Source organism: Heteronotia binoei, chromosome 5 (assembly GCF_032191835.1).
Source record: "Heteronotia binoei isolate CCM8104 ecotype False Entrance Well chromosome 5, APGP_CSIRO_Hbin_v1, whole genome shotgun sequence".
NCBI classification, from domain to species: Eukaryota; Metazoa; Chordata; class Lepidosauria; order Squamata; family Gekkonidae; genus Heteronotia; species Heteronotia binoei.
Window position 1 is genome coordinate 10554595 of NC_083227.1, and position 26900 is coordinate 10581494.

At 48.5% G+C, this 26900-nt stretch overlaps 1 protein-coding gene across 2 annotated transcripts; it reads left to right on the forward strand.

Annotated features, from left to right (window-relative positions):
• Nucleotides 1-5515: 5515 nt before the first annotated feature.
• On the forward strand, nucleotides 5516-23993 carry LOC132571060 (zinc finger protein 845-like). Of its 2 annotated transcripts, XM_060237700.1 has the most exons (7): nucleotides 5516-5567; nucleotides 6607-6676; nucleotides 7561-7687; nucleotides 13041-13123; nucleotides 17030-17159; nucleotides 18857-18949; nucleotides 21210-23993. In XM_060237700.1, the coding sequence occupies exons 2-7, from the start codon at nucleotides 6617-6619 to the stop codon at nucleotides 23240-23242; spliced, it is 2526 nt and encodes an 841-aa protein (XP_060093683.1). In that variant the 5' UTR covers nucleotides 5516-5567; nucleotides 6607-6616; the 3' UTR covers nucleotides 23243-23993. The 2 variants fall into 2 exon arrangements, with proteins under 2 accessions (XP_060093683.1, XP_060093684.1); XM_060237701.1 differs by lacking the exons at nucleotides 5516-5567; nucleotides 6607-6676; nucleotides 13041-13123; nucleotides 17030-17159 and having other exon boundaries at nucleotides 7585-7687.
• Nucleotides 23994-26900: the final 2907 nt, after the last annotated feature.

The window sequence follows — 26900 nt, forward strand, 5'->3', positions numbered from 1 at the left end:
GTGTACCCATGCCATGCAACCGAGTACCACGACCTGTTCTATTTTCTTTTGCAAGCTCATCCCCTGCCATATTTTCATGAGTCTTTAAGGTGCTCCTAGCAGCCCCGTGTTTTGCTGCAAAGGAACGTCAAGAACAGAACGGAGAGGGAAATTGCTGAATTACAAATTATTATGAAACTTGGAACACCTCCCCAGGACTGAACAGGGATGCTGGGTTTTTTTATCTAATTACATATACTAAACCCACTTTCACCAAGTATAGCTATATATCCACAGTATTCCAATGTATTTCTCTTTTAGAATAGTGTATCAGAATAATGTTTTTTTGTATTGACATACTCAAGTAAGGGATATTGGCTGTTTATCTCATTACATATACTAAGTCAGCTGGCAACCTGGGGAATGCATTTAAAGTTAAAGTTGCTTTCTTCCCACCTCTTCCTCCCCATCTATTCCTTTCCTTCCTTCCTTCCTTCCTTCCTTCCTTCCTTCCTTCCTTCCTTCCTTCCTTCCTTCCTTCCTTCCTTCCTTCCTTCCTTCCTTCCTTCCTTCCAGCAAATGCCCGCGGGACTCAAAAGCACCTTTTTTTGCATGGGGTGGAGGAGGAAATGCGCCCCTCCCATGCTTTCCTATATTTTCCACTATATTTTAATGTATTCTTTTTTTCTAATGGCAAACTAGAATGAACTTATGCCCTCTTTTTAACCCAGAGCTAACATCACAACGGACTCTTATTTATTGCAGGTCACTGGATACCTCGTGGCATAGACACCAGTCTGCTATTCTGACACATATTGCCTTGTTTTTGTTGTTTAACCCAGTCAACCCAAAGGAGCAATCACCGGACCCTAACTTTTGATTATTTTATTCTGCTAACAAACACGGTTTTGCACACTAATTCACTGCCCACTTTCTCTATACTAAGGACTCCTTGCCATTGCATCCTTATGTCTGACGAAGTGGGCTTCTAGCTCACGAAAGCTGACATTCTGAATAAAACTTAGTTGGTCTTAAAGGCGCTGTTTGACTTCTGCTTTGTTCCATCTCTTAAAAAGCCTGTCATGAAACGTGGTGATGCGACATCAGGTGATGAGAGCCAGTTTGGTGTAGTGGTTAAGTGTGTGGACTCTTATCTGGGAGAACCTGGTTTGATTCCCCACCCCTCCACTTGCAGCTGCTGGAATGGCCTTGGGTCAGCCATAGCTCTGGCAGAGGTTGTCCTTGAAAGGGCAGCTGCTGTGAGAGCCCTCTCCAGCCCCACCCACCTCACGGGGTGTCTGTTGTGGGGGAGGAAGGGAAAGGAGATTGTGAGCCACTCTGAGACTCTTCGGAGTGGAGGGCGGGATATAAATCCAATATCTTCATCTACCTCACAGGGTGTCTGATGTGGGGGAGGAAGATAAAGGAGATTGTGAGCTGCTCTGCGACTCTTCAGAGTGGAGGGCGGGATATAAATCCAATATCTTCATCTACCTCACAGGGTGTCTGTTGTGGGGGAGGAAGGGAAAGGAGATTGTGAGCCACTCTGAGACTCTTCAGAGTGGAGGGCGGGATACAAATCCAATATCATCATCATCATCATCATCATCATCATCACCTCAGAGTCGGAAATGACTGGTGCTTGCACAGGGGACTACCTTTTTACTTACTACTTCAGATAAAAGCTGCTACAAATTTTGTTGACCTTCGAGGCGGTCCTGGACTTTAGCTATTTTCTACTGCTACAGACACATTAAAGCAACTACCCATCTTTTTTTTAAAATGCTATATTTTATTGAAGTTTTACCTAATATACACAATGCTAATAACAATAAACAAGCCATGACCCATCTTGAGCTATCTCCAAGGGTTATTAAAGAAAGCAGGAGTCAAGTTGCAGTCTGGGGAATACATGTCCTTTTGTGATTTACCTAGACTTACAGAAACAGCAATCCATGAGAGAGGTGGTGGCAGCTACAAGCATAGCCAGCTTCAAGAGGGGGGTTAGATACAAATATGGAGCAGTGGCTATTAGCTGCAGTGTGTGTGTGTGTGTGTGTGTATTTGGCCACTGTGTGACACAGAGTGTTGTACTGGAGGGGCCATTGGCCTGATCCAACATGGCTTCTCTTATGTTCTTATGTGACACAGAGTGTTCGATTGGATGGGCCATTGGCCTGATCCAACATGGCTTCTCTTATGTTCTTATGTGACACAGAGTGTTCGATTGGATGGGCCATTGGCCTGATCCAACATGGCTTCTCTTATGTTCTTATGTGACACAGAGTGTTCGATTGGATGGGCCATTGGCCTGATCCAACATGGCTTCTCTTATGTTCTTATGTGACACAGAGTGTTCGATTGGATGGGCCATTGGCCTGATCCAACATGGCTTCTCTTATGTTCTTATGTGACACAGAGTGTTGGACTGGATGGGCTGTTGGTCTGATCCTACATGGCTTCTCTTATGTTCTTAAACTGAAGCTCAAATACTTTGGCCACCAAATGAGAAGGGAGCCCTCCCTGGAGAAGATCCTGATGCTAGGAAAGACAGAAAGCAAAAGAAGAAGGGGACGGCAAAAGAGAAGATGGCTGGACAGTGTTACTGATGTAACAAACACGAATTTGAGCAGACTTCAGAGGATGGTGGAAGACAGGAGGGCCTGGCGTGACTGTCCATGGGGTCGCAGAGAGTCGGACTCGACTGCGACTGAACAACAACAACACAGAAACACCAATTGGCAGGCAATTTTAATTATCTTTTATGGCCATCCAAACCAAATGGCTTTCTAAATTGCCACACTGTTCCTTTTTTTTTTTTTGCCCCAGGTTTATTAACAATAGAATAATTAACCGGCAAAGCATGGAGGCACACCATCCACCAGGCTGTTTCTTCTTTTGAGAACGCACGCATAGCTGGTCTTGAGGACAAAAGGAGATTGAGGAAGAATCGCACTGCTACAGCACCAACCCTAAATCAGACTTTTCCCTGCAGCCACTGTGGCCGGACCTGCCTGTCCCGCATTGGTCTTGTCAGCCACCAGCGAGCCTGCAGCAGACGTGGACTATTGCACCCTTCTTAAATCTTCGTTCGCGAAGCCAAGCCGAGAGAGAGAGAATTAACCGGCAGTCTCACATACTGACATGTTACTGTTTGATGGTTTCCCACACTAATGCAACCCAGATCAAAGGTTTTCTGAAGTTGTTAATTTTACTATTCTGCTATTGGGTTTTAACTTTGTACCACTTGGCATTCCAAACCCAACCAGCTATATGTGGTTCTGCTTACTGTGCCTCATTCCTCGTCTGAAGAAGGGTGCATGCACACAAAAGCTTGCATTCTGAATAAAACTAAGTTGGTCTTAAAGGTGCAATCGACTCCTATTTTGTTGTTCCACCGTGTAAAGTACTGTAATGTACTGAGTGACGAGACGTGTTGAAGGCAACATACTTTATTGGCGAGTACATCACAAGAGAGAGAAACGCGGGCCGGGTCCCGATTATATACATGCCCCAGAACAACCCTCCATCTGGCCTGGTCCAATCCTGGCCAGTTAAACTTCCCGCCACAGATCTTGATTGGCGGAGCGTATTAGCGAGCTACATCAGGGACCAGTGGGTTTCCACTGGTCACCTCTGTAGCATTCGCTGTGTTGTACATGAAGACTTGGATGCAGGACATAACACTCCTCCCCCCCTAGTTCAGGACACAAAGTCTTTCAAGTAGGCAGATGCCCTGCGTTCCATGGTTGACCTCCTCGGGGTTATTTGTGGAGTTGGAGCTGCCGCCATGGCTGGCAGGGTGGCGGTTTCCCCGTGTTGGGGTGACGCTGGAAGAGGGCTGTCCGCCGCTTGTTGCTCTTCCGGAGACCCCTCTCTGGGGGGGTCGCTCCCACTGCTGTGGTGCTGTGGTGCTCTTCCGCTGTGTTGTAGCTGTCAGTTCTCCCCCGTTCCCCCTGCCCCCAATTGCTGTCGGTTCTTCTGGCAAAGTTTTCTCAGCGACTCCTCTGAGATTATGGAGATGGAGGAGCCCGAGTCCAGCTCCATTAGGCATGGAGCGCCCTCGATAGAGACCGACACCCTGACCTTGTCGGGGGTGGTGAGTGGCAAGTTCATTACCTGCAGTCTTGTTGATGCGGTCAAGTATGCCTCCGCCGAGTCGTGGTTGGTGGCCTGGCACCTGCGGGTACCTTGGCCCGGCAAGCCCGCGCTATGTGGCCCGCTCTCCCACAGTTCCTGCAGTCCATGTTCCGATAGGGGCAGTCCCGTCTCTCGTGTGGATCCCCACAGCTGGCGCACTTGGTGTTGGCTGGTCTCTCTGCCGCTCGTGGCCTCGTTGGTGCTCTTGGGCCCGTTCCTAGTTGGCGACGGAGCTGCTTTGCCTCCTCCACCTCTGGGTTGCCCGGTGCCGTTCCTTCCTTGTGGACGGCTTCTGCTCGCGGGTTGTTGTAGCTTTTGGTGGCTCTCTCAAACGCGACGGCTTCGTTGAGGGCGCTCTGTAGGGTGAGCTCCTCTTCCGCGAAAAGCTTTTGCTGTAGTCTTTCATCTCTGAGGCCCCAAACAAATCGATCCCTCAGGGCTTCGTCCAGCTTGTCGAAGCTGCAGTTCCTCGCGATTTGGCAGAGGGTGGCCAGGTAGACTGCGGCCGTCTCTCCCGCCCCTTGATCCCTCCTGTGGAAGAGAAATCGGCGGGCGACGAGGGACGGCTGGGGCAAGAAGTGCCCGGTCAGGAGACTGACTATCTCTTCGTACGTTTTCTCCGTGATCTTCGCGGGGGCCGAGAGACCCTTTGCGATCTCGAATGTGGCCTTCCCGCAGACACTCAGAAGCACGTCTCTCTTATGGCTGTTGTCCGTGATCAGGTTTGCTCGTAGGTAGCAGTCGACCCGCTCCGTGTAGGTCTTCCAGCTATCGGGGTTGGCTGGGTCGAACTCTGCAAGGTGGCCCATCCTCGCACTCGGGTTCGCCATGTCGGCGGCAGCGGGCGCTTCAGTCTCCCTGGACTGCGTGCCTTCCTTGTCGCCACTGTACTGTACTGAGTGACGAGACGTGTTGAAGGCAACACACTTTATTGGCGAGTACATCACAAGAGAGAGAAACGCGGGCCGGCTCCCGATTATATACATGCCCCGGAACCACCCTCCGTCTGGCCAGGTCCAATCCTGGCCAGTTAAACTTCCCGCCACAGATCTTGATTGGCGGAGCGTATTAGCGAGCTACAACTCGCCTTTGTAGCGTTCGCTGTGTTGTACACGAAGCCTTGGATGCAGGACATAACACTGTGATTCCAGCCGGTTTGCCTTCTTCATCCACAAACTGCACGTATTTCAGTCCACTATGCCAGATCCCCTCGTCTGAAGTTTGGTCTTAAAGGTGCCACTTGACTCCTGCTTTGTTCAACTTGCTTCAGACCATCTGGATCTAGCTCCAAGGGTTAAAGAAAGAGAGCGAGAGAGCAGCAGTCCTAGAGAGGCACGGGGAGGGGGGCGAGCTGCATGGGAGGGGGGCATTTCCTCCTCCGCCCCATGCAAAAAAAAGGTGCTTTTGAGTCCCGCGGGCGTTTGCTGGAAGGGCTCGGAGGGATTCCGGTGAGCTCCAGAAGTCTTTGCAGGGGGAAATTCGGATCTGGGGGGTGCAATGCAAGAAATACAGAAGGGGGGATGCAGCAGGGGGTGCAAGAAAGCACCCGCCCCCCTTGCCTTCATCGTGGCCCTTTCCCGCCCCCGCCCCATGCAGAGCCGCTTGGCTTCTTTGTGCAGGGGAAATGCAAGGAAATCCCTCCTCTTGCAGCGGAGTTAGGGTTGCCAATCCCCAGGTGGGGGCAGCGGATCCCCCAGTTTGGAGCCCCCCCCCCCCCCGCTTCAGGGTCCTCAGAAAGGGGGGAGAGGGGAGGGAAATGTCTGATGGGAACTCATGATTCTCTGTGGAGATTTATTTCCATAGAAAATCATGGAGAATTGATCTGCGGGTATGTGGGGCTCCGAGGGTGCTGTTGTTTGGGGTAGAGCCACCAAATGTTCAGTATAGCATCTAGTGCCTCTCCCCAAAATACACCCCAAGTTTCAAAAAGATTGGACCATGGGGTCTGATTCTATGAGCCCCAAAAGAAGCTGCCCCTATCCTTCATTATTTCCTATGGAAGGAAGGCATTGAAAAGGTGTGCCGTCCCTTTAAATGTGATGGCCAGAACTCCCTTTGGAATTCAGTTATGCTTGATCTTGGCTCCACCCCTAATGTCTCCTGGCTCCACCCCCAAAGTCCCCAGATATTTCTTGAGTTGGATTTGGCAACCCTACGGCGGAGGCATACGCTGATGGAGCGGCCACGCCTCCTTGGTGGCTCTTTTCTCCTGCTTTGCCCACCTTCTTTGTCCTGGCCCCACTGATGGACCTCCTGATGGCATCTGGGGGGTTTTGGTATCTGTGAGACGCAGAGTGTTGGACTGGATGGGCCTCTCAGCCGCCTCCTCTCTGGGGCCAAACTCTCCTGAGCCGTGATAGATCAAATCTAGTCCTGGATTGTGCCCCCGAATCCATTCTGGAGAGAGGTTCACTTTAAGGACTTGCACAGAAAATGGGCATGGAGCAAAAAGGGGTTTCCCACCCTCTTTCTTTCTCTCCCTCCCAGGCAGGACTGGATGCCTCCTCTGCCATCTTTGTCTGCTGAAGGGGGAAAAGTTACCATGCAGCCACCTCAGGTATTGGGGAGACATGGGGCAGAGAGTAAAGATGCCTTCTTCTCTGTTCTAATGCTCAGGGGATCGGGCTCCTTCCCGTTAATTATAGCAGGAGAACGGTCACCTTCTGTCTAGGATGGTTTTTGCCAAGAAAGAGAACAATTAGAACATGACTTTTATGACAGCCGGTTTGGTGTAGCGGTTAAGTCTGCGGACTCTTATCTGGGAGAACCGGGTTTGATTCCCCACTCCTCCCCTTGCACCTGCTGATGTGATCTTGGGTCAGCTGCAAGTTCTCGCAGAGCTGTTCCTCTCAAGAGCGGTTTCTGTCAGAGCTCTCTCAGTCCCGCCTACCTCACAGGGCGTCTGTTGTGAGGAGGGGAAGGGAAAGGAGATAGTAAGTCGCTCTGAGACTCCTTTGACTAGCGAAGGGTGGGGTATAAATCCAATCTCCTCCTCCTTCTCTATTTGGTCCAACTCTGAATGCCTCCATAATCCATAACAATACTGAATTGCCCATGGAAACCTATTTAATCCTTTATCGCAGGGGTGGTTAATGGTAGCTCTCCAGATGATTTTTTGCCTACAACTCTCATCAGCCCCAGCCAGCATGGCCAATGGCTGGGGCCGATGGGAGTTGTAGGCAAAAGTTGTAGGGAGCTGTGGCCCCCCCTGCTTTATTATATGGAAATCTTTGGCCTCTTTCCCAGAAGGCCACTAACCCACTGTGACGGAGGACAGCCCCTCTAGTTCCTGGATGCTCACGAGGAAGTCTTGGGGTGGAGGAGAGGTGTCCCCTCTTTGTGCTGCTCTTCCACTATGAAATGACTCCCATTTTTGGCTCCCCCCTCTCATGGACCAGCTTTTCAACGATGTAAAGGAACACTTCCTTCTCCTTCTTGCAGGCGGGGGTGTCCTTCAAAGAAGTGGCCGTGGATTTCACCCCGGGGGAGTGGGCTCTGCTGCGCCCAGCCCAGAGAGCTCTCTACAAGGAAGTCATGCTGGAGAATTATGGGAACGTGGCCTCTGTGGGTGAGGATCCTTCGCTCCTTCTTGCCCTGAGAAGTGACTATAAGGCAGCCCTTCAGGAGGAAGGAGGGAGCCCGGCTGTCTGCCATGGTCCCTCCCAATGACTGGTCTCTGCGTCCCTCCGCTCTCCTCCCTCTGATGTGGGGAGGGTCCTGTGCTCTCCTTGCAGAGGGAGCCCCTGCCTGGCACTTCTGGGCCTGAGCCAAGTGAGAGGGCGTCAGGAGAGGGGCCAAGGGAGGCCTGGTGGGGAGCTGGTGGGGCGGTCTAGGCAGGGCCTTCCCTCCAGTCTGGGTCTGGCCTCACCTGGACTGAGATGTGGCTGTGGAAGGAGGGACTCTGCTATCTTTTCTGTCGTTTTAGATCTCAGCTGGCCTTTCCAGCTCAGCTTGGCATGAAGCAGGCACAAAACTGCCAGTGTTACGCCAGCTCCCCTCTGGTTATCTAGGACAGGGGTCCCCAACCCCTGGGCCGTGGACCAGTGCTGGACTGTGGCCTATTAGTAACCGGGCTGTGAGTTGTATAATTATTTCATTATAGATTGCAATGTAATAATAATATTTCTAATAGTATCCTGCCCTCCACTCCAAATCTCAGAGCAGCTCACAATCTCCTTTCCCTTTCTCCCCCTAACAGGACACCCTGTGAGGTGGGTGGGCTGAGAGAGCTCTCCCAGAAGCGAACCTTTCAAGGACAACTCTGCCAGAGCTATGGCTGACTCAAGGCCATCCCAGCAGCTGCAAGTGGAGGAGTGGGGAATCAGACCTGGTCTTCTCTCAGCCCCACCCACCTCACAGGGTGTCTGTTGTGGGGGAGGAAGGGAAAGGAGATGGTAGGCCGCTCTGAGACTCTGTCCTTGAAAGGGCAGCTGCTGTGAGAGCTCTCTCAGCCCCACCCGCCTCACAGGGTGTCTGTTTTGGGGTGGGGAAAGTAAAGGTGATTGTGACAGCTCTGAGATTCCCACTCTGAGTATAGAGTGGGATATAAATCCAATTTCTTCTTCTTCTTCGTCTTCTTCTTCTTCTTTCCTTTTAAACATTTATCCCTGCAGGAGAGAGGCCAAAAAAGTATCTTTAAACCAATCGACAGAAAACCCAGTTTCTTTCCTGACTTTGGGGCAGAGGTGAACCTTGGATGTGGAGGATCTTCATGAACAGGGGTTTTTTTAATAGAAAAAGCCTAGCAGGAACTCATTCGCATATTAGGCTATGCCCCCTAATATCACCATTGTTTCACATAGGACTTATTAAAACAGGGGAAGCATTTTACTGGTGGGAGGGGGGAGACCCTTCCCTCCCACCCAGTTCACCCCTCTTCCCTGTATCAGAAAAGGCTGCTTTGAGCAAAGGCAAAGAAAACCCACAACAGAAGAAAGATTCTCAGGAGGCATCAAAAGGGAAGGGACGTTCTTAGCCTTTTGGCCCTGGAGGGTGATGGTGGTGAGTCAAGCTTGGGGAGAAGCGGGAGATTTGAGGCAGGGTGGGAGAGGAGAGACACCCTCCCCCGCACACTTTTTTCTGTCCCTCCATTTTCTGTCCCCCCCACCTGGCCCATCAAGATTTTTCTTCTTCACCCATTGGGTTCCCCAAAAAGTCAGCCATGTCCTTTGCTCTTTGGAGAGCTAGTGGGGGGAGGTGGGGGGAGGTTTGAAAGAGTTGCCTTGTCTGGGTTGGAAAATTCTTGGATATTTGGGGAACAGTGCCTGTGGAGGGGAGGAAAGCAGTAGACAAGTGGCACCTTTGAGACCAACTAAGTTTTTACTCAGGATAGATCCAGGTGGGCAGCCGTATCGGCCTGAAGCTTGAACAAAGCAGGAGTTGAGTGCTTTAAGACCAACCAAGTTTTATCTGGAATGTAAGCTTTTCGTGTGCTCTCTAAGCACACTTCATCAGACGAGGGAAACGGGTATTGTGACTGGAATACATGCAGTTTGTTGATTAAGAGTGCAGACTGGTCCCAAGGTAAAACAGCGTGGCTTGGCCGTTTGGTCTGGATAGCCATAAAAGGTAATAAAATTCCCTGCCAAATGGTGTTTCTGCAGATCTAGGTGAATCACAAAAGGACGTGTGTATCCTAGTTGTAGTCCACCCAATCTACTTATCAGCATCAATCTGTGCATTATAAACATCATTCTAGTCTGTCATTAGAAAACAAGAATACATAAAATGAAAATGGGTTAAGTATATGTAATGAGATGAATAGCCAATATCCCTTATTTGAGTATGTCAATATAAAACATTATTCTGATACACTGATACACTATTATAAAAGAGAAATATGTTGGAATACTGTGGATGTATAGCTATACTCACAGAGTGGGTTTAGCATATGTAATGAGATAAAATACCAATATCCCTGTTCAGTCCTGGGGAGACGTTTGTTCCAAGTTCCATAATAATTTGTAATTCAGCAGTTTCTCTCTCCATTCGGTTCTTGAACGTAAGCTTTCGTATGATCTAAGCAGACTTCATCAGACAACATGGGAATGGCAAGCAGCAATTCTTAATATAAGTGGGCAGTGATTTGGTTTGTAGAGTCATGGGGATGTTTTTAGCAGATTAAAAGAATCACAAATTGGGGGTCTGTGTTTGTTTGTTAGTGTTGTTAACTGGGCTGTAACAGCAGTGGGGGGTGATAAAAAGCAGACATGTCATAGGTGTGAATTGCCGTAAATCTGGGTGTCGTTGTGGCTTGTTAGTTGTGGGTTTAAATGGAGGGCATTTGTATATAATGTCATTATAGTCTGCCATTAGAAAAAAAGGGTACCTTAAAATAGAGTGGGAGATGGGTTAGTATATGTCATGAGATAAACAGCCCATATCCTTTATTCGAGTATATCAATATATAAAACCCAAATATTCTGATACACTGTTCTGAAAGAGAAATACATTCTAGTTTGCCATTAGAAAAAAAAGGGTACCTTAAAATAGAGTGGGAGATGGGTTAGTATATGTCATGAGATAAACAGCCCATATCCTTTATTTGAGTATATCAATATAAAACCCCCAAATATTCTGACACACTGTTCTGAAAGATAAATACATTCTAATTTGCCATTAGAAAAAAAGGGTACCTTAAAATAGAGTGGGAGATGGGTTAGTATATGTAATGAGATAAACAGCCCATATCCTTTATTTGAGTATATCAATATATAAAACCCAAATATTCTGATACACTGTTCTAAAAGAGAAATACATTCTAGTTTGCCATTAGAAAAAAGGGTACCTTAAAATAGAATGGGAGATGGGTTAGTATATGTCATGAGATAAACAGCCCATATCCTTTATTCGAGTATATCAATATATAAAACCCAAATATTCTGATACACTGTTCTGAAAGAGAAATACATTCTAGTTTGCCATTAGAAAGAAAAGGGTACCTTAAAATAGAGTGGGAGATGGGTTAGTATATGTCATGAGATAAACAGCCCATATCCTTTATTTGAGTATATCAATATATAAAACCCAAATATTCTGATACACTGTTCTAAAAGAGAAATACATTCTAGTTTGCCATTAGAAAAAAAAGGGTACCTTAAAATAGAGTGGGAGATGGGTTAGTATATGTCATGAGATAAACAGCCCATACCCCTTATTTGAGCATATCAATACAAAAACCCCAAAATATTCTGGAGGGGAGGGTTTGGCCAAGGGAGGAAGTTCAGAGCAGTTCCTTTTGCCTTAGCGTAAGGTGATGCACACTGGAACAAACAAATTCCACCTTCAAGTCTAGGCTGATGGGGTCAGAATATGCGGAGACGGAGAGGCGAAAAGACCTCTGGGATCATAGCAGAGAGTTCAGTGCGAGTGCGAACTCGGTGTGCAGCAGTGGTGAGAAAGGCAAGCTCTGCATTCAGTGTCGGATCAAGCCCTGTGGAAGCCCTTAGGCAATGGAAATCTTGGGCGGGGGCCCTCGCAAATTATCTCAGAGTCGGAGCGCTTGCCCTGCCTCCCATGGCCCCCACTGCAGCCTGCGGGTACCTTCTTAAAAGCCCTTTTGACAAAGCTGCGAGGGAGAGGCAGAGAGGCAAACTTGGTGACAACACAAGCCGTTGCTGGCTGCTCGTGCAGGCTGGGAGGGCCGCAAGCAGGGGGAGGGGAAACTGGGGGGGGGGGAGCTGGCCCGGGAGTCGGGACCCCTAAAGGCGTGGGGGCCCATAGGCCAATGCCTACTTGGCCTAATTGTTAATCCAGCTCTGTCTGCATTAGGGATTGTTAGGAAAGGGACTGAGAATAAAAGAGAGCCAGTCTGGTGTAGTGGTTAAGTTTGCAGACTCTTATCTGGGAGAACCGGGTTTGATTCCCCACTCCTCCACTTGCAGCTGCTGGAATGGCCGTGGATTAGCCATAGCTCTCGCAGAGTTGTCCTCGAAAGCACAGCTGCTGTGAGAGCCCTCTCAGCCCCACCCTCCTCACAGGGTGTCTGTGGGGGGAGAAGAGATAGGAGATTGTAAGCCGCTCTGAGTCTCTGATGCAGAGAGAAGGGTGGGGTATAAATCTGCAGTCGTCTTCTTCTTCTAAGGCTGCTGTATTGATCTATGGTATAGATCCACATATATTGGCCACTGTGAGACACAGAGTGTTGGACTGGATGGGCCATTGGCCTGATCCAACATGGCTTCTCTTACGTTCTTATGGTGTGGCCTCATTTGGAGTAGTCTATATTTTCAATCACTGTATCTCCAAAAGGATATCACAGAGCTGAAAAAAAAATACAGAGGAAAACAACCAAGATGTTGAGGGGTTTGGAGCACTTTCCCTGGGAGGAAAGGTTGAAGAGTTTGGGACTTTTTGGTTTAGAAAAAGAAAAGGCTGGGGGGGGGGGGGACATGAGAGACATACGGTATATAAAATTATGTGAGGGGTGGAGAGAGTTGATTCTTGAGTCTTCCTTGTCCACTGTATCTCAAACAACATTGTGGCAAAATGTAGAGGGGGGCAAGCAAGATTATAATCAGGGCCCTTTTCTAAATAGCAGGAACTTCTTCGCATATTAGGCCACACACCCCTGATGTAGCCAAACCTCCTTGAGCCTTGCAGTAGGCCTTGTACTAAGAGCCCTGTAAATTCTTAGAGGATTGACTACATCAGGGGTGTGTGGTCTAATATGCAAAGGAGTTCCTGCTACTAAAAAATCCCCCTGATTATAATTTAAAAATTAGACATGGGGTGGAGAGAGTTGATGAAGAGAACTTTTTCTGCCTCTCTCAAACAGCAAGAACTTGAGTATGTTCTTAACCTCAGGATCTGGAACTGTGCTCTGGAGCAAACCTGGAAAGAGTGTCATTCTGGGGACTGGAACAGAAATTAAATGTGTGGCAAAAAATGGTTTTCCACCAATGTCTTTTTCACCCTCCCAGGTGGCATCAGAAAGAAACCCTGGATGCCTTCTTCACTATCTCTGTGTGGTAGGAGGAAAACATCCACCATGAACACTGCTCAGGTAAGGGGGGGAGGGGGGAATCACTGGGGAGACATGAATGTTTTCTGTCCCAGGGAATCAGTCTCTTCGCCCTTGGTTCTGCTCAGTCACAGTTCTCATAGAGATCTCTCAGCCCCACCTACCTCACAGGATGAGGAAAGGTAGGAGATTGTAAGCTGCTCTGACACTCCAAGTGAAGCGCGGGGTATAAACCCAGTCTACTTCTCATCAGAAGAAGGCCTCAGCCTCTATGCCCTATTGTTGGCCCTGCAGAGGAACTGGTTGACCACTGTGTGAGACAGGATGCTGGACTAGATGGACCCTCACTGGTCTGATCCAGCAGGGCTCTTCTGATGTTCTTCTCAGGGGAAGGCCTTGGGCTCTCTGCCCTGTTGTTGGCCCTCCAGAGGAACTGGTTGGCCACTGTGTGAGACAGGAGGCTGGGCCAGATGAACCCTCCCTGGTCTGATCCAGCAGGGCTCTTCTGATGTTCTTCTCAGGGGAAGGCCTTGGGCTCTCTGCCCTGTTGTTGGCCCTCCAGAGGAACTGGTTGGCCACTGTGTGAGACAGGAGGCTGGGCTAGATTAACCCTTCCTGGTCTGATCCAGCAGGGCTCTTCTGATGTTCTTATGAAGGCCTTGACTTCTATGCTCTGTTGTAAAGCCTGTAGTGGAACTGGCTGGCCACTGTGTGAGGCAGGGTGCTAGACTAGATGGACTGATCCAGCTGAGCTCTTATGTTCTTACCCTCCACATTCAGAGGCACTAATCCCAGAACCAGGAGGCAAGATCAGGGAAGTTGTTGGCCCTCCAGAGGAACTGGTTGGCCACTGTGTGAGACAGGAGGCTGGACTGGATGGACCCTCACTGGTCTGACCCAGCAGGGCTCTTCTGATGATCTTCTCAGGGGAAGGCCTCGGCCTCCCTGCCCTGTTGTTGGCTCTCCAGAGGAACTGGATGGCTACTGTGTGAGACAGGATGCTGGACTAGATGGACAATTGGTCTGATCCAGCAGGGCTCTTCTTATGTTCTTATGAAGGCCTTGGCCTCTTTGCCCTGTTGCTGGCCCTCCAGGGGAACTGGTTGGCCACTGTGTGAGACAGGAAGCTGGATTAGAAGGATCCTTGTTGGTCTGATCCAGAAGGGCTCTCCTGATGTACTTCTCAGGGGAAGGCCTCGGCATCTCTGCCCTGTTGTTAGCCCTCCAGAGGAACTGGTTGGCCACTGTGTGAGACAGGAGGCTGGACTAGATGAACCCTCCCTGGTCTGATCCCTCAGGGCTCTTCTGATGTTCTTCTCAGGGGAAGGCCTCAGCCTCCCTGTCCTGTTGTTGACCCTCCTGAGGAACTGGCTGGCCACTGTGTGAGACAGGATGCTGGACTAGATGGACCCTCACTAATCTGATCCAGCAGGGCTCCTCTTATGTTCTTATGAAGGCCTTGACCTCTCTGCCCTGTTGTTGGCCCTCCAGAGGAACTGGTTGGCCACTGTGTGAGACAGGAGGCTGGGCTAGATGAACCCTCCCTGGTCTGATCCAGCAGGGCTCTTCTGATGTTCTTATGAAGGCCTTGACTTCTATGCTCTGTTGTAAAGCCTGTAGTGGAACTGGCTGGCCACTGTGTGAGGCAGGGTGCTAAACTAGATGGACTGATCCAGCTGAGCTCTTATGTTCTTACCCTCCACATTCAGAGGCACTAATCCCAGAACCAGGAGGCAAGATCAGGGAAGTTGTTGGCCCTCCAGAGGAACTGGTTGGCCACTGTGTGAGACAGGAGGCTGGACTGGATGGACCCTCACTGGTCTGACCCAGCAGGGCTCTTCTGATGATCTTCTCAGGGGAAGGCCTCGGCCTCCCTGCCCTGTTGTTGGCTCTCCAGAGGAACTGGATGGCTACTGTGTGAGACAGGATGCTGGACTAGATGGACAATTGGTCTGATCCAGCAGGGCTCTTCTTATGTTCTTATGAAGGCCTTGGCCTCTTTGCCCTGTTGCTGGCCCTCCAGGGGAACTGGTTGGCCACTGTGTGAGACAGGAAGCTGGATTAGAAGGATCCTTGTTGGTCTGATCCAGAAGGGCTCTCCTGATGTACTTCTCAGGGGAAGGCCTCGGCATCTCTGCCCTGTTGTTAGCCCTCCAGAGGAACTGGATGGCTACTGTGTGAGACAGGATGCTGGACTAGATGGACAATTGGTCTGATCCAGCAGGGCTCTTCTTATGTTCTTATGAAGGCCTTGGCCTCTTTGCCCTGTTGTTGATCCTCCTGAGGAACTGGCTGGCCACTGTGTGAGACAGGAGGCTGGACTAGATGAACCCTCGCTGGTCTGATCCAGCAGGGCTCTTCTGATGTTCTTCTCAGGGGAAGGCCTTGGCCTCCCTGCCCTGTTGTTGACCCTCCTGAGGAACTGGTTGGCCACTGTGTGAGACAGGAGGCTGGACTAGATGGACCCTCACTGGTCCAATCCAGCAGGGCTCCTCTTATGTTCTTATGAAGGCCTCGGCCTCCCTGCCCTGTTGTTGACCCTCCTGAGGAACTGGCTGGCCACTGTGTGAGACAGGATGCTGGACTAGATGGACCCTCACTAATCTGATCCAGCAGGGCTCCTCTTATGTTCTTATGAAGGCCTTGACCTCTCTGCCCTGTTGTTGGCCCTCCAGAGGAACTGGCTGGCCACTGTGTGAGACAGGAGGCTGGACTAGATGGACCCTCAGTGGCCTGATCCAGCAGGGCTCCTCTTATGTTCTTATGAAGGCCTTGACCTCTCTGCCCTTTTGTTGGCCCTCCAGAGGAACTGGCTGGCCACTGTGTGAGACAGGATGCTGGACTAGATAGATCACTGGTCTGATCCAGCAGGGCTTTTCTTATGCTCTTAAGAGTAGAACCCAGAAATGCATCAGGGGAGGGAGGCTGACGAACATCCCTTTTTTCTTTTTTTCTTTTTGCTACTTTGGTTATAACTCCATTTTTAACATTCCCAGATATGCATACAGGAATCCTTTGTAGGCCGTATTAAAGTTTGTCGTGTGCTCTTTAGGAATGATCCAAAAATGAACTGAGGTGGTGTATGCAGCCCCCCAAAAAGGAGGGGAAAAGTGCTAAAGTGAGGAATTCAGGGAAAAGAGGTTCTGCTAACTCCTGGCAGCGAGCTCTTCTTCAAAGACTTGGCCATATATTTTCAGAAAGCTGAATGCACAAGCTGGAACTCCCTTTGTAGGTAGCGGAGAGCCACATGTGCTGTTTTAATTTATTCACAATGTTTTTTTTGGGGGGGGGGGAAGCCACACCAATGTTTCTTCTAAGCTGTATCGTCGTGAGCAAAAATTCTACCTCGTCAGCGAGAAAAGGCTAGTTGCATTAAAGTTGTGCACGGGGAGGGACGGTGGCTCAGTGGTAGAGCATCTGCTTGGTAAGCAGAAGGTCCCGGGTTCAATCCCTGGCATCTCCAAAAAGGGTCCAGGCAAATAGGTGTGAAAAACCTCAGCTTGAGACCCTGGAGAGCAGCTGCCAGTCTGAGAAGACAATACTGACTTTGATGGACCGAGGGTCTGATTCAGTATAAGGCAGCTTCATATATTTACACTGTATTTTAAGAATAATGGAAACATTTATGAAGGAAAATTGAATCAAGCCGGATTTCGTGACAGAAAATGTCCTCTAAGTGGGTAGAACAGAGAACAGGTCTCTCCACCCCTTCCCACTATATTGGGAGACCTCGCCTCTGGTGTACAGGTCTGCCCACCCCTTCCCGCTGTATTGATAGACGTGGCCTCAGACCGACGTCCTGCTCTGAGCTTTAGAAAACACACCAAATTGGCTTGTAATGTTTTCTTTTTAAAAGTCATTGTATATAATAACTGACATTTGTTTTGAATATTTTATTTTCTGGTGATGGGAAGAATCACTTTCTTCTTCCTCCTCCTCCTTCTCCAGGATCCTCCAGTGTCTTTTGAGGAGGTGGCCGTGGATTTCACCCCGGGGGAGTGGGCCTTGCTGAACCCCGCCCAGAGAACTCTGTACAAGGAAGTCATGCTGGAGAACTTTGAGAATGTGGCCTCTCTGGGTGAGGGATCTTTTCTCTTCAGGGCTGTTGAGTGTGGCTAAGTCTCTTGTCTGTTCCTCGTTAGAAAGGCACTTTTAAGGAAGAATGCGTTCAGGCCTTTTGGTGAAGTAACGCTTGCCAAAAGTTCCCAGCTCAGCCCAGGCTAAGGACTTTTTGGGTGGGAGGGCTGCAGGACAACAAAATTGCAAAAACCCAAGTGCAGGGGTGGCCAAACTGAGGTTTGGGAGCTCTTTCACACATATTGTGTGGCTCTTGAAGCCCCCACCACTCCATCAGCCAACTTGGAAAAGGCATTTGTCTGTTTAAATCACTTCTCCAAGCCAAGCCAGCTGGCAGCTTGGAGAATGTATTTAAAGTTAAAGTTGCTTCCTTTCCAACACCCTCCATCTATGTTCCTTCCTTCCTTCCTTCCTTCCTTCCTTCCTTCCTTCCTTCCTTCCTTCCTTCCTTCCTTCCTTCCTTCCTTCCTTCCTTCCTTCCTTCCTCCCTTCCCCTCCCTCCCTCCCTCCCCCTCCCCCCTTCCTTCCTTCCTCCCTTCCTTCCTTCCTTCCTTCCTTCCTTCCTTCCTTCCTTCCTTCCTTCCTTCCTGTTAAGCAAGTTCAGCCACCCCTGCCATGGTGTCCGGCTGCCCTCACACTCATCTGGTAGTCTTCCACCAGCCCTTTTTATCTATCCCAACAGCTTAGGCGCAAAAGACCAAGTCTCTCAGCCTTTCAGGAAGACTAGCAAGAAAGCCAACCCTGCAGGGTTGGACTGCACAACCAGTTTCCCAAACAAAAGACAATTACCTGGTAGGTGGCCACCGAGTCAAAACACTGGAATTAGGTTTGTGGTCAGCTGAAGGCAAAAACCGCAACAAGTAAAATGTATTATTTTTATTACGGTGCAAAAATGCTTTTTAAAAAGGAACAAGACTCTGAGGAGAAACAAATCTAGGAATTAAAATACTAGCTAACAGTGTTGCAATGATTCCAAGCAGGGGTGGGATTCTAGAAGGAGCTCCTTTACATATTAGGCCACACCCCCTGATGGAGCCAATCCTCTGAGAGCTTACAAGGCTCTTTTTTGTAAGCTCTTGGAGGATTGGCTCCATTGGGGGGGCGTGGCCTAATATGTAAAGGAGCTCTTTCTAGAATCCCTCCCCTGCTTGGAATCAAAGCGTTGGGCATATTAAGTGTATCGCTCAGTTTGGTTCTCTTGAGCAAGCAGTCAAGATGGCTGCCAGAAACGTAGTAGCAATTTAGCAGCAATAAGCTGAAAACCTAACTGTCTTTATGCGTAAGGGTCCAATATGGTTCCATAGCCTGGAGAACCAATGAAAATCCTCGGAGGCGATGTAGAGCTCTGGACAAATGGCCTATAGGGTGACAGGATGAAAGGAAACAAAACTTACTGCCGATCCGTCTTGGTCCCTTTCCCTCAGATGAAACCCACAGGCCTCAATTCACTCCAATTCTATTACTTGCCTTTTGTGCCCGAAGGGCTATAAGGCTGCAGTCACGCAGGCTAAACGAATTCCGTTTCAGTCCACTTTCAAACTGGATTTTGCCAGTTCACAGTCAAATCCAGTTGGAAAGTGCACTGAAACCGCATTCTGTAGCATGTATGATCACAGCCATAGTCAAGCCTTGGGAGAGCTGAATGGATGCGTACGGAACAGAATTCTAATTTTCTGCTCTTTTTTCCGTGATGAAAAGGAACAGTGACTGCCAAACCCGATCTGATCTCCTGGCTGGAAGGAGAAGACGATCTGTTCTTCCTGTTCTTGGCAGAAGACAAGGGACTGACAGGTCTGTATTGGGATGGTGTGTTTCTTGTGCTTCCTTGCTAGGATAGGTGGGTCTCCATGACTTTCTGCCGTGCCCCGCCACATCCCCTCCGGTGGCCGTTGCCCCGCTGCCCCGGCGTCTAGCAGCTTGAGCGGGAGTCTCAGAATCGGGTGGGAGACCGGGTTAACATCACCCTGGTGGCCCCCACACCCTCACTGGGACTGCCTTTGTCTCTCTTGGCCAGGGGGGGGGGATTCTAGCAGGAGCTCCTTTGCATATTAGGCCATGCACCCCTGATGTACCCAAGCCTCCAAGAGCTGACAAGGCTCTTTTTTGTAAACTCTTGGAGGATTGGCTACATCAGGGGTGTGTGGCCTAATATGCAAAGGAGCTCCTGCTAGAATCCCACCCCTGCTCTTGGCTGCCCAGTCCTCAGCGCCTCTCCTTGACCCCATCCGGCCTCAGCCTTTTATACTCTCCCCTGTTCTCCTCCTCCCTCCTGCCCCACCCCCCTTTATCAGTGGGGACGTCAAAGTGTTGGGCATCTCCACTTCCCCAGCCCTGCCCCGCCTGGATCAATGTTGCCGCTTGGCAGGTTCCCTGCCTGGGCACCAGCTCCTGCTGGCATCCTCCCTCGGCCCCACTCAGGCGCGCTCCCTGGGTGCTTAGCTGGGCTCATCCCCTCCCCTGGACATCCCCACTGACACCAGGCTGCTCCAGATGGGCCCTGACACAGCTGCCACTGGGCTCAACACCCTCCACCGTCCCTCCTGGGTCCTCCAGTAAGCCGGTGGGGTCTGGGTTGCGGGGTGCCTTTGGGGCACAGGAGGGCTCTTGGGTGCCCTGCAAAATGGAGGCTGGGGGGGGGGTCCCGCCAGAGTTTCAGCTGGGCCCCAGGACACTTTACTTATCATATGGAACAGAGGTCCATCAGTGGTTATTAGCCACAGCATATTGTTGGAACTTTCCGTCTGGGGCAAGTGATACTCTGTATTCTCGGTACTTGTGGGGGGGCAACAGTGTGAGGGCTTCTAGTGTCCTGGCCCCACTGGTGGACCTCGTGATGGCACCTGGGTTTTTGGCCACTGTGTGACACAGAGTGTTGGACTGGATGGGCCATTGGCTTGATCCAACATGGCTTCTCTTATGTTCTTATGTGACACAGAGTGTTGGACTGGATGGGCCATTGGCTTGATCCAACATGGCTTCTCTTATGTTCTTATGTGACACAGAGTGTTGGACTGGATGGGCCATTGGCCTGATCCAACATGGCTTCTCTTATGTTCTTATGTTTGGGGTAGTGATGCTCTGTATTCTTGGTGCTGGGGGTGGGGGGGCACATTGGGAGGGCTTCTAGTGTCCTGGCCCCACTGGTGGACTTCCTGATGGCGCCTGGGTTTTTTGGCCACTGTCTTTTATGACAGAAACATGTTTGCACAGGCAATCCAAATGTGTTGTTCTTCTTAAATTCCACATTTGGTCTTTTTCCCCAAGCCATTTCAGTCTTTAGCAGTGGCAAATGTTTTAAAGCTTTAAAACAGTTGTCGGGACAAACATGTTATCTGCCATTGGAAGACGCATCAGGATTGCTTTCAAAAACCAGTCGCATGAAGGGTGGATTTCCGTTGACCAAACTGCCGATAGACTGTTTTTCAAGAGTAGCCATGTTGGTTTTCAGTATAACAGCTCTGTTTGAGGCCAGACTTCTGATTGGTCTCTGAGGACTCAAATCTAGCTGCCCTGGGGCTGCTTCCACAAAGATGGGTTTACTGAATCATCCGCATGACCTCATCCCCAAAATTGTGTTCCCTCTGTGCCACCCCCCCTCCCCCCGCAACAGTGTTGGTCTCTCCTGATCTCAACTGCTTGTTCTTCACACAGATATATTCCTGCCCCTTCTCCTCAGCTAAGTGCTTAAACAGATCCAACATGGCTGTTCTTATGTTCTTAAGAGCTGGTTCTCCTCCCAAGAGCTGGTGTGAGTTGTAAATGCTGAAAAAGGTGCCTGTAGAGGCTGAAGAGCAAATAACAAAGCAATCTATAGCTTGCATCATGGCCTGAGGGGAAACTCATTGCCTTGTGGCTTCATTTTTGAGAAGCCCCTCTGAACTGCTCATCTTTCAGTATGGTATAAAACCAGATTATCAACAAAGGCTTTTGAAAGTGTATCTAGACATCAAGTTTTTGAATTCTTACACTGTCTACCACGCTTAATGTAGTTCATTCTCTAATGTTCCTGCTCTATTTTTCACACTGTTCATGATAAATGTCTTTCTTTCAGCTGGGAGAATGCAGAGAATTCAAGGAGAGGTGAAAAAATATAAACGCTTGCAGTGTGGAGAAAGGTTCAGGTGGAGCGATGACTTTACTTCCCAACAAACAACCGATACAGGGGAGAAACCACATAAATGCCTGAAATGCTTCAAGCAAAGTGGAAGTCTCATGTATCATTGGAGAATTCACACAGGGGAGAAACCATATATACAACTCAAATGTAAGGAAAGCTTCAAGCAGAGTGGAAGCCTTTTCTATCATCAGAGAATTCACCCAGGAGATAAACTTTATAAATGCCTTGAATGTGGGAAAAGCTTCAAGCAGAGTGGAAGTTTTATGTATCATCAGAGAATTCACACAGGCGAGAAACCATATAAATGCTGTGAGTGTGGAAACTGCTTTACTAGCAAACAAAGCCTTACTTACCATGAAAGAATTCATACAGGGGAGAAACCATACAAATGCCTGGAGTGTGGAAGAAGCTTTCGACGGAAAAATACACTAACTTTCCATCAAAGAATTCACACAGGGGAGAAACTACATAAATGCCTGAAGTGTGGGAAAAGCTTTAGAAGGAAAGGAAGCCTTACTAACCATGAAAGAAGTCATACAATTGAGAAACCACATAAATGTCTGGAATGTGGAAAAAGCTTTTCACGAAAGGATACTCTAACTGTCCATCAAAGAATTCATACAGGGGAAAAACCATATAAGTGCCTGGAGTGTGGGAAAAGCTTTAGTAGAAAAAAAGGCCTCATTTACCATGAAAGAATTCATACAGGGGAAAAACCATATAAATGTCTGCAGTGTGGAAAAGGCTTTCCACGGCAGGATACACTAACCTTCCATCAAAGAAGTCACACAGGGGAAAACCTATATAAATGCCTAGAGTGTGGAAAGTACTTTACTAGCAAACAAAGCCTTACTTGCCATGAAAGAATTCATACAGGGGAAAAACCATATAAATGTATGGAGTGCGGAAAAAGCTTTCCACGGAAGAATACTCTAAATTTCCATCAAAGAATTCACACTGGGGAGAAACCACACAAATGTCTGGAGTGTGGAAAAAGCTTTCGACAGAAGAATACATTAACTGCCCATCAAAGAATTCACAAGGGTGAAAATCCGTATAAATGCCTGGAGTGTGGAAAGTACTTTAGTAGTAAAGGAAACCTTAGTTACCATGAAAGAATTCATACTGTGGAGAAGCAACATAAATGTCTGGAGTGTGGAAAAAGCTTTCCACGGAAGGATACTCTAAATTTCCATCAAAGAATTCACACAGGGGAGAAACCTCATACATGTCTAGAGTGTGGGAAATGCTTTAGACAGAAGAATATATTAACTGTCCATCAAAAAATTCACACAGGGGAGAAACCATATAAATGCCTGGACTGTGGAAAGTACTTTAGTAGCAAAGGAAGCCTTACTTACCATGAAAGAATTCACAGAGAGGGGAAACTCTATAAATGCCTTGAGTGTGAAAAAAGCTTTCCACGGAAAGATATTCTAACTTCCCATCAAAGAACTCACACAGGGGAGAAACCATATAAATGCCTGGAGTGTGGAAACTGCTTTATTAGCAAACAAAGCCTTACTTACCATAAAAGAATTCACACAGGGGAGAAACCGTATAACTGCTTAGAGTGTGGAAAGTACTTTAGTAGCAAAGGAAGTCTAACTTACCATGAAAGAATTCACAGAGGTGAGAAACCCTATAAATGCCTGGAGTGTGGGAAAAGCTTTCCACGGAAGGATACTTTAACTTTCCATCAAAGAAGTCACACAGGGGAGAAACCATATAAATGCCTGGAGTGTGGAAAGTGCTTTACAAGCAAGCAAAAGCTTGCTTGCCATGAAAGAATTCACACAGGCGAGAAACCATATAAATGCCTGGAGTGTGGAAAGTGCTATAGTAGCAAAGGAGGCCTTACTTACCATGAAAGAATACATACAGGGGAGAAACAATACAAATGCCTGGTATGGCAGAAGCTTCCCACAGAAGGACATGCTAACTTGACATCAAAGAATTCAGACTGATTTGAAAGCGTAGAAGTGTCTGGAGCATGGAAAGAAAAAGAGACTGGAAAATTAGAAAGGAGTCTTCTTTTCATCATTAAAAAACTGCTTCAGCAGAAAACAGAAAGATTCCCATCTAGATATCGGAAGAAATGAACTGTGACTCATGAAAGCTCATACCCTGCAACAGATTTTGTTAGTCTTTAAGGTGCTACTGGGCTCTTGATCTTTTCTGCTTTCACACTAACACGGCTACCTATTGCATTCTGTTTTACACCTTTTACAAAATGCTAGGATTGTAGGAGTCTTCCTTGCCTTGTTGGGCAGGACTTCCCCAGAAGTGGAAGCCACATTAGTGAATTGTTCCTCATGTATTGCTCTGTTGTACAGATGAGCAAAGCAGTAGCGATAGATCGTACTGAGAGAAGCCATCCTGCCGCTCTGTAGACCTTAGCCCTTGAAACTCTTTGTCAGTATTAGGATGCACCTTGATATAAACTGCAAAACTAAGCCATTTCCAAGGGAGCGACTCAGATGTGTGTCGGGTGCATTCTGCGCTTCACCTTGAATAGTAATCAAGTTGTCACAGTTCTGTACCAGCTAGAGATTCTGACTTCAAGGGTGGGCCCATGTAGAATGTACTGCTGTAGACAGGCTGCCTGGTTTCTGTGGGTTTAACTTACCCTGTGTGTGTTGATCCTATCATGGGCATTCCCTGTCTTTTGAATGAGAATCAAGTGTTGTGCTTTAATAAACTGTATACTTAGTTAAACAGAGTGTTGGAACTGGATGGGCCATTGGCCTGACCCAAATATGTTTCCTCTTACATTCTTACGGGGCTTATTTTGTAGCAGGAACTCCTTTGCATATTAGGACACACCCCTCTTATGTAGCCATTCCTCCAAAAGCGTACAGTAGGCCCTGTAAGAAGAGCCGTGTAAGTTCTCATAGGATTGGCTACATAAGTGGGATGTGGCCTAATATGCAAAGGAGTTCCTGCTACAAAAAAAGCCCTGTGTTTTTACTTTCTTCCGTCCTTTTTCGATAGAGAGATATCTGAGAGCTCCAGAGTGAATCTTTCTCTGCTTAGCATTCAGAAGTTGTCTATGCAGAAAAGTAGTATTGTAACAAAAGGGAAAACTGTATAAAAACTGAGATAAAAATTACAAAAATGACTGTAACAAAAAGAAAAACTGTATACAAACTGAGAGCCCACCACAGAGACATTTTGAAACTGGCAAAGGGTAACCCCTAACTGAAGACTGTTGATTTCTGAGGCTCCATCTGCAACTATCTATACAGCAGTTGTAAAAGCGGAAGGGTATCCGAAGCATACATTTGAAAGATATATTGGTGTATTCAGTCATTGAATTTAAGGCTTTACCTAGTGTACAGCAGCCTGAAGAAGGCGAATGAAATGGATCATTGCTGCTGTTGTAATTTTGCCAATTGCTGTTAAATTCCTGCATCTAGTGGGGGTTTTTTTTTTTGTTAATCCATGACGACGTCACGTAGCTGGTGGATGTTAGAGACCTTGCGCACCTCCACCTTCTGTTTCAGGATGCCCTACAGATGTTCAATAGGGTTTAGGCCTGGAGACATGCTTGGCCAGTCCATCACCTTTACCCTCAGCTTCTTTAGCAAGGCAGTGGTTTTGGAGGTGTGTATGAGGTCGATATCATGTTGGAATACTGCCCTGCGGCCCAGTCTCCAAAGGGAGGGGATCATGCTCTTAGGGTTGCCAAGTCCAATTAAAGAAAAATCTGGGACTTTGGGGGTGGAGCCAGGAGACATTGGGGACGGAGCCAGGAGCAAGGGTGTGACAAGCATAATTGAACTCCAAGGGAGTTCTAGCCATCACATATAAAGGGACAGCACGCCTTTTTAAATGCCTTTCTTCCATAGGAAATAATTAAGGATAGGGGCACCATCTTTTGGGGCTCATAGAATTGGACCCTCTGGTCCAATCGTTTTGAAACTTGGGGGGGTATTTTGGGGAGAGGCACTGGATGCTATACTAAAAATCTGGCGCCTCTACCTCAAAAAATAGCCCCCCCAGAGCCCCCAATACCCACGGATCAATTCCCTATTATTCCCTATGGGAATTGTTCTCCATAGGGAATAATAGAGTGCCTAGTAGACATTTCCCTCTCCCCCCACACTTTCTAAAGGGGGGGAGGGCCTCCATACCAGGGATTCCCCCCTCCCTGCTCCCTCCCTCTCTCTCTCACACACACAAACACTTGGTCTTCTTCCAGCAGAATGTGCTTGCTGGGAAAAGGAAAGCAAGGCTGCACAGGAAAAGAAAGAGAGGGGCCGTTCTCCATGTAAACTGTTACTTTCCCATGAAGCCCTTCCTGTTTCCTGTGCAGCCTTAAAGGGACACATTTTAAAATGGATCAGAAGCTCTACAACATGATGCCTAAAGGTATGTTCTCTAAAGGTATGTACAACAACAAATGCATGAAGCTCAACATCAAATTCTTTTAAAAGGGCACGAGGCCATTGGGCCAGACCGCCTGTTTTCTATCTCTGTCAAAATTCTAGCAGAGGTATCGCTCTCTCTCTGAATTTTGAGAACAGGAACAACCTTGTAATGCAAAAAAAGTACTTGGAAAGGTAGAAAAATAACTGTAGCCCAGCAGAACAAAGCTAGAGTCCAGTCGCACTTTTAAGACCCAACAAAGTTTTATTCAGAATGTAAGCTTTCGTGTGCTCTAAGCACCCTTCATAAGTACGGAATGGGAAGCATAATGTCAGAAAGGGAGAATGTCTGTTAATTATTCAATTGCTAATATATGCCTGCGTCAAAATGAAGGCATTTCTTTGAAATGCTATTAGAAGTATTGCAGATTTGTACCCCGCCCTTCTCTCTGAATCAGATACTCAGAGCAGCTTACAATCTATATCTTCTCCCCCCACAACAGACACCCTGTGAGGTGGGTGGGGCTGAGAGGGCTCTCACAGCAGCTGCCCTTTCAAGGACAGAGGCTCAGAGCGGCCTACAATCTCCTTTCCCTTCCTCCCCCACAACAGGCACCCTGTGAGGTGGGTGGGGCTGAGAGCGCTCTCACAGCAGCTGCCCTTTCAAGGACAGAGGCTCAGAGCGGCCTACAATCTCCTTTCCCTTCCTCCCCCACAACAGGCACCCTGTGAGGTGGGTGGGGCTGAGAGCGCTCTCACAGCAGCTGCCCTTTCAAGGACAGAGGCTCAGAGCGGCCTACAATCTCCTTTCCCTTCCTCCCCCACAACAGGCACCCTGTGAGGTGGATGGGGCTGAGAGGGCTCTCACAGCAGCTGCCCTTTCAAGGACAGAGGCTCAGAGTGGCCTACAATCTCCTTTCCCTTCCTCCCCCACAACAGACACCCTGTGAGGTGGGTGGGGCTGAGAGGGCTCTCACAGCAGCTGCCCTTTCAAGGACAGAGGCTCAGAGCAGCCTACAATCTCCTTTCCCTTCCTCCCCCACAACAGACACCCTGTGAGGTGGGTGGGGCTGAGAGGGCTCTCCCAGCAGCTGCCCTTTCAAGGACAATCTCTGCCAGAGCTATGGCTGACCCAAGGCCATTCCAGCAGCTGCAAGTGGAGAAGTGGGGAATCAAACCTGGTGCTCCCAGATAATAGTCCACTTGGATCTATGTGCATGCACATTTCTTCATCTTATACCCAGAATCAAACTTT